Below are 7,939 nucleotides of genomic sequence, written 5' to 3' on the forward strand. Positions count from 1 at the left end.
GATGGGAGTCAGCTCCTGGGTTTGCAGTTGCTGATCTTGCTGGCTGCTCGTTATTTTAAATAGTTAAAATGTGCACACCAGTAAGCTACATGTTGCATATATCAAAGTAGATGTTGAACAAATATGGAGTGGAGCAGTTTTGCTGTTTTTAAATGGAACTAAGTGCATAAACTTCATGTGTTCACCAGGTGACAGTTGCTGCAACCCTCTCAGTATGGGTGCAGTAAAGAAGATGATTGAGGAGGAGATTCCTGGGATTTACGTGCTTTCACTGATGATTGGCAACAACATCATCGAGGTAAATGCACCTGTAAAACAAGACTATGAAATGACAGGGCATCAAAATCCTTAAGCTCTTAAACGGCGCAACTGAATTAATATAAATGGGTGTGTGTTTCTGAAATATCCACCACGCACATTGTTTTATATTTATTTTGTGTATCTGCACCATAGACTGTAGAAACATTTGTACCTCTAATGCAACCACTTCATGTTGCCCAAATGCAAACTTTATTTTTCAACATTGCCCTGCAAGCTGATGTCATTTCTGTGGCGGTGCATCATGCACCAACAGCTGAGAGGAACAAAATCTGATCCACTTATCATTCACACACTGACATGTCTGGAAAAATGTCTCATTCTTTAAACACCCGTCCAGCCTGTGTGATGAGCATGCACGTGAGTAGCTTCCTGTTCTGTGCTGTTTGCAGTACCCGTGTCACAAGTTGCATCAGAAAAATGGCTTCTTTACAACACCTCTGTGTGACTTTCCTCTGTTAAAATTCATAGCACCCCAATTCAGCCCTCTCACTTCTGCTTTGAGATGTCAGAAGACCATGAATTTATTTCTTAACCTTTCCGCTTTCCGTGGATGGCATGCTCTTTTTCCCTCGTTGAATGTGCTCATCGTGCTTTGATCATTTCATCTTTCCTTTCTGCAGGACACAGAAAATGGGTTTTTCATGGAAGTGAATGAGCAGGTGTCTGTGGTGTGCACTCAGCTGGCTCAGGACCCCAGGCTGAAGACAGGATACAATGCCATGGGCTTCTCCCAGGGGGCGCAATTTCTGTATGTAACTCCTGACAATGCAAAACTGCATGTTTTTTTTTTTTTCTTTTTCTGTTTAGAAATGTCATAGAGTGTAGTGTTGGCGTTTTCTATAACTGCCTTTTAGAAAGTCTGGAGAGAAATATGTGACGGCTCCTTTGCAGTTTTATCCTGCCTCAGTTTGAGCAGTTTTCTGTGTAAAGTGTGTCCTGAAAGGAATGCGTAAGCTCACTGTGATGTTTCCCTGATCCGTCTCTTCTCAGGAGAGCTGTGGCGCAGCGATGTCCCTCTCCACCAATGAAAAACCTGATCTCTGTGGGTGGTCAACACCAAGGTGACATAATCTTTAATAGTAACCTGTGATAAAGGCTCAGCATATTTACTTAAAAAAAAAAAAAAGATATGTTTACATCAAGACTTGAAATGATGTTCCAAAATCTGCAACTGATATTAGCCATAAAAATATAAGCACTGAATTAACACTGATGTTTAAGTTTTATGCATTTTTATCAACTTTTATATGAAGTGTTTTTGAAATCTGATCTTTTATTAAATATACGGCAACTTTTGTATAACATGACATCACTTCTAAAGTGGTCCCGAAGTGAAAAATTTCAACTAATTGTTTTATTTACAACCCCTGGCAAAAATTATGGAATCAGCGGCCTCGGAGGATGTTCATTCAGTTGTTTAATTTTGTAGAAAAAACGCAGATCACAGACATGACACAAAACTAGTCATTTCAAATGGCAACTTTCTGGCTTTAAGAAACACTATAAGAAATCAAGAAAAATAATTGTGGCAGTCAGTAACGGTTACTTTTTTAGACCAAGCAGAGGGAAAAAAATATGGAATCACTGAATTCTGAGAAATAAATTATGGAATCATGAAAAACAAAAGAACGCTCCAACACATCACTAGTATTTTGTTGCACCACCTCTGGCTTTTATAACAGCTTGCAGTCTCTGAGGCATGGACTTAATGAGTGACAAACAGTACTCTTCATCAATCTGGCTCCATCTTTGTCTGACTGCTGTTACCAGATCAGCTTTGCAGGTTGGAGCCTTGTCATGGACCATTTTCTTCAACTTCCACCAAAGATTTTCAATTGGATTAAGATCCGGACTATTTGCAGGCCATTACATTGACCCTATGTGTCTTTTTGCAAGGAATGTTTTCACAGTTTTTGCTCTATGCAAGATGCATTATCATCTTGAAAAATGATTTCATCATCTCCAAACATCCTTTCAATTGATGGGATAAGAAAAGTGTCCAAAATATCAACGTAAACTTGTGCATTTATTGATGATGTAATGACAGCCATCTCCCCAGTGCCTTTACCTGACATGCAGCCCCATATCATCAATGACTATGGAAATTTACATGTTCTCTTCAGGCAGTCATCTTTATAAATCTCATTGGAACGGCACCAAACAAAAGTTCCAGCATCATCACCTTGCCCAATGCAGATTCGAGATTCATCGCTGAATATGACTTTCATCCAGTCATCCACAGTCCACGATTGCTGTTCCTTAGCCCATTGTAACCTTGTTTTTTTCTGTTTAGGTGTTGATGGCTTTCGTTTAGCTTTTCTGTATGTAAATCCCATTTCCTTTAGGCGGTTTCTTACAGTTCGGTCACAGACGTTGACTCCAGTTTCCTCTCATTCGTTCCTCATTTGTTTTGTTGTGCATTTTCGATTTTTGAGACATATTGCTTTAATTTTTCTGTCTTGACGCTTTGATGTCTTCCTTGGTCTACCAGTATGTTTGCCTTTTACAACCTTCCCATGTTTGTATTTGGTCCAGAGTTTAGACACAGCTGACTGTGAACAACCAACATCTTTTGCAACATTGCGTGATGATTTACCCTCTTAAGAGTTTGATAATCCTCTCCTTTGTTTCAATTGACATCTCTCGTGTTGGAGCCATGATTCATGTCAGTCCACTTGGTGCAACAGCTCTCCAAGGTGTGATCACTCCTTTTTAGATGCAGACTAATGAGCAGGTCTGATTTGATGCAGGTGTTAGTTTTGGGGATGAAAATTTACAGGGTGATTCCATAATTTATTCCTCAAAATTGAGTGAGTCCATATTTTTTTCCTTCTGCTTGGTCTAAAAAAGTAACCGTTACTGACTGCCACAATTATTTTTCCTGATTTCTTATAGTGTTTCTTAAAGCCAGAAAGTTGCCATTTGAAATGACTTTAGTTTTGTGTCATGTCTGTGATCTGCTTTTTTTCTACAAAATTAAACAACTGAATGAACATCCTCCAAGGCCTGTGATTTCATAATTTTTGCCAGGGGTTGTATATAGCACTAAATCAAAGCGCTTCACACGGTTAAGGTCTAAACTTACCACCACCCCCCGAGCAAGCAAACAGGTGACAGTAAGGAAAAACTGTATTTTTGAGGAAGAAACCTCAAGCAGACCTTACTCAGAGGGGTGACCTAGTGCTTGGGCCATTCTATTTTTTTTTTCCCTCAAAAACACAGATGAAACATTTGTGTTTGTATGTATATATGCAAAAATTTTGGGACAGAGACCTGTACAGTCACTACCCTAAATGTTGACAGCCACTTTTTAAACTGTACATTAGTCATGTACCCCCCACCATGACACTTGAGACACTGTATACATATATATAAGGTTTTAGGGGTTACAAATATTGTTGCTGTGTTGACTTTGTTGAAGGTCATCACTTATATTTTCACAAAGGTTTTAGACACAATTAAGATACTTCAAACCTTTCTCAAAAACTAAAAGCTACTAAATGACTGTCCATAACCATGTAAAATATGTGACCACTTCTCTTGTTGAGTTTTGCAAAATTTTAAGAAAATGGAGTTGACAACACAGAAATCCATATTTTTAATGTAAAAATGAGGTTTGGAACTTGATAATTTTACAATATTGAGGGACAAAACCCATACATTTTTTTATTTATTTATTTTTTTGGACTCTCAAATCATCTTGACAAACTGATAAAACAATGTGCAACAACATTCTTACACACACTTTATATCATACATATTATTTAACAAATACTTCATCCTCAGGTGTGTACGGTCTACCCAAGTGTCTCGGAGAGAAGTCAGTGATCTGTAACATAATTCGCAAAATTCTGAACAAAGGCGCATACAAAGAGGAGATTCAAAAACAGTAAGCTGGCTTTCTGTCCCCCCCACCCTTCACTTCATTTTGTGCCAAATTTGGCTGCAGACTGTTGTTCCCTGACTGGATGTTGTGTTTATCAGCCTGGTGCAGGCCGAGTACTGGCACGACCCTTACAATGACGACCTGTACAAGAGGTACAGCCTCTTCCTGGCCGACGTCAATCAGGAGAGGGTCAGTATGTGAATCAAACTGAACCAATTCAATTCAATTCAATTTTTTTTTTATATAGCGCCAAATCACAACAAACAGCTGCCCCAAGGCGCCCCACACTGCAAGGCAAGGCCATACAATAATGATGTAAAACCCCAACGGTCAAAACGACCCCCTGTGAGCAAGCCAACAGCCAACTATTGTTGGTGTGCTTCCCTGTTCGGTCAGCTATCAAAATACTGCTGACCTTTAGTAGGATAAATGTACACTATTTGACAAACTAGGGAATATTTCATGCATGCAATGACTGAAATATACTTTTAAGCTTTTTGTGTGTGTTTCACATCACATTTCTCTTTGAAAGACGGTCAATGAGACTTACAAGAAGAATCTACAACTGTTGGATAAGTTTGTGATGGTCAAGTTCCTGAATGACACTGTGGTGGATCCTGTTGATACTGAGGTCAGATGCCACACATGCATACCTCCATCACAACGCAAACTTATTTTTAGAATTAAGTTATCTGAAAATCCTGAACTTCTCATTATAAGAATTAATTTAATGCCTAGTTGTAACTCTATTCTCCCGATTTGTCCTGATTCTTCTGGTAGTGGTTTGGCTTTCTGAAAACAGGCCAGGCCAAAGTGACTGAAACTCTACAGGAGAGTGTGCTCTACAAAGAGGTAATTTTATGTCCAAAAATACAGCTGCTAGTACGTATGTGAGAGCGCTAAAGGTACATATTCAGTAGTTTAACATTAATACACATGCATGCTTTTCTTTTTAGAGTAACATGTACATTTTAGCTGTTAGTTCACAATCAAGTGAAAGTGTTTAGGAACATTTTCTGCACGAGATGGTGTGTATGAAGGTTAGAGCTCAGCCAATAGGATACCAGTCTTGTTTGAACCCTGCGGGATTTGACCACTTACGGGGACATGCACGTTGTTGTGCAAATATACATAGCATAACTTCACACAAATAAATGGTGTACGGTTTTGTTTTCGGTTGTAATCACAGAAGCAGTTGCAAAGTCCTCCCCCCTTCGGTTCCCAGTGGAGAAGGAAAGACAGAGCGAGAGACATTGTGTTAGCCTACACAGCTAACCAGAGTAGCTCCGTTCTCTCGCCGGCAAAACCACCTCGACACGTTTGTGCTCAGTCATAAACAGTAACGTACAATTTCCCACCCCATCATCACTTTCTTTGCCAAAAACCTATTAAAAATGCTGTGGTTTGTACTGCGGAAGTAGAGAAATTACATCATGTGCATCATTTTTGCCCTCAAATGAGACTGTGGTACCCAATATACAGTAGTGTTCAGAATAATAGTGCTATGTGGCTAAAAAGATTAATCCAGATTTTGAGTATATTTCTTGTTACATGGGAAACAAGGTACCAGTAGACTCAGTAGATTCTCACAAATCCAACAAGACCAAGCATTCATGATGTGCACACTCTTAAGGCTATGAAATTGGGCTTTTAGTAAAAAAAAAAGTAGAAAAGGGGGTGTTCACAATAATAGTAGTGTGGCATTCAGTCAGTGAGTTCATCAGTTTTGTGGAACAAACAGGTGTGAATCAGGTGTCCCCTATTTAAAGATGAAGCCAGCACCTGTTGAACATGCTTTTCTCTTTGAAAGCCTGAGGAAAATAGGACGTTCAAGACATTGTTCAGAACAGCGTAGTTTGATTAAAAAGTTAGAGGGGAAAAATGTATACGCAGGTGCAAAAAATTATAGGCTGTTCATCTACAATGATCTCCAATGATTTAAAATGGACAAAAAAAAAAAGACATGGAAGAAAACAACCATCAAAATGGATAGAAGAATAACCAGAATGGCAAAGGCTCACCCATTGATCAACTCCAGGATGATCAAAGACCGTCTGGAGTTACCTGTAAGTGCTGTGACAGTTAGAAGACGTCTGTGTGAAGTTAATTTGCAAGAATCCCCCACAAAATCCCTCTGTTAAATAAAAGACGTGTGCAGAAGAGGTTACAATTTGCCAAAGAACACATCAACTGGCCTAAAGAGAAATGGAGGAATATGGAATATTTTGTGGACTGATGAGTAAAATTGTTCTTTTTGGGTCCAAGGGCCGCAGACAGTTTGAGACGACCCCCAAACTCTGAATTCAAGTCACAGTTCACAGTGAAGACAGTGAAGCATGGTGGTGCAAGCATCATAATATGGGCATGTTTCTCCTACTATGGTGTTGGACCTATATATCGCATATCAGGTATCATGGATCAGTTTGGATATGTCAAAATACTTGGTCATGTTGCCTTATGCTGAAGAGGACATGCCCTTGAAATGGGTGTTTCAACAAGACAATGACCCCAAGCACACTAGTAAACAAGCAAAATCTGGGTTACAAACCAACAAAATTAATGCCTCGCAGATGTGAAGAAATCATGAAAAACTGGTTATACAACTAAATACTAGTGATTCACAGGATTGCTAAAAAAAAAAAAGCAGTTTGAACAATGGTTTTGAGTTTGTAGCGTCAACAGCAGCTGCTACTATTATTGTGAACACTTTTTTTTTTTTTACTAATAGCCCAATTTCATAGCCTTAAGAGTGTGCATATCATGAATGCTTGGTCTTGTTGGATTTGTGAGAATCTACTGGTACCTTGTTTCCCATGTAACAACAAATATACTCAAAACCTGGATTAATCTTTAGTCACATAGCACTACTATTATTCTGAACACTACTGTAGATGGATGAAACATGTTATAGATATTAGTGTTCAAGAGGGGCAAAAATTCCTGTTATCAAGTTGACAAAAATGTAATGGAGACTTGATGTTTGACAGTTTCAACATGAACTTTGAGCCAATGTACTTCACACTGCCTTAACTCAGATTGGTAGTCGCGTTGGCCAGGATTTGAATAAAATGCTTAATCTGTTTTGGCCCCACCTATGTGGTGGTGGCAGCATAGCAACAACTTGTTGCTGTAAAATGCCCACTCCCAAAGTGAATGGCAGTTGGTCACTTTTCCCTCTGTATATTGAAGTTAATGACCAAGGGGTGCTGGGGTACTAGCTGTGCATTGTAAATGATGCTCTCTGCTGGACGTATTAGCTAATGCATCCACTTATTCAGTAAAACTGTTGTAATGCTGATGGCTCGTATCAGCCAACAGGTATCAGTCAGACCTGAATGAAGGGCCTAACCTGGCATTCTAATGTTAGCCTGCTGATTGTCCGCATTAAAGCAGCAATCTTGTGTGCAGGATCGCCTGGGTCTGGCAGCGATGGACAAAACTGGAAAGCTGGTTTTCCTGGCAACCAAAGGCGATCATCTCCAGTTTACCAGAGAGTGGTTCAACACCAACCTGCTGCCTTACCTGCAATAGAATATTTTAAGTGTTGGATGACTAAAACAAAGTGAAATTAAATAGTAAACTTTGTTTCTTAATATTCTGCGTTTGGCACTAAATCTTTTGTACTTTATTAGCTCAATTTTGTCATCTGCTGTATTTTGTGTGCTGTAGGTTCATTCTGTCATGCAAGTATTTAATAAATCCTACTCTTTAAAACAAACCAGTGCTCAACTT

General features: G+C 39.1%; 1 protein-coding gene across 2 annotated transcripts in view; it reads left to right on the top strand.

Annotated features, from left to right (window-relative positions):
- Positions 1-7,922, top strand: part of ppt1 (palmitoyl-protein thioesterase 1 (ceroid-lipofuscinosis, neuronal 1, infantile)) — a 27,215-nt gene extending 19,293 nt beyond the window's left edge. For both annotated transcript variants that reach the window (XM_034160457.1, XM_034160458.1), the window contains 8 exons: positions 189-298; positions 942-1,069; positions 1,312-1,382; positions 4,108-4,210; positions 4,306-4,396; positions 4,740-4,838; positions 4,988-5,059; positions 7,616-7,922. In XM_034160457.1, coding sequence (XP_034016348.1) covers positions 189-298; positions 942-1,069; positions 1,312-1,382; positions 4,108-4,210; positions 4,306-4,396; positions 4,740-4,838; positions 4,988-5,059; positions 7,616-7,738 — 797 coding nt within the window. In that variant the 3' untranslated portion in view covers positions 7,739-7,922. The remainder of the gene's footprint in view (positions 1-188; positions 299-941; positions 1,070-1,311; positions 1,383-4,107; positions 4,211-4,305; positions 4,397-4,739; positions 4,839-4,987; positions 5,060-7,615) is intronic.
- The last annotated feature ends 17 nt before the right edge of the window (positions 7,923-7,939 follow it).

This window comes from Thalassophryne amazonica, chromosome 20 (genome assembly GCF_902500255.1).
Source record: "Thalassophryne amazonica chromosome 20, fThaAma1.1, whole genome shotgun sequence".
Classification (NCBI taxonomy): Eukaryota; Metazoa; Chordata; class Actinopteri; order Batrachoidiformes; family Batrachoididae; genus Thalassophryne; species Thalassophryne amazonica.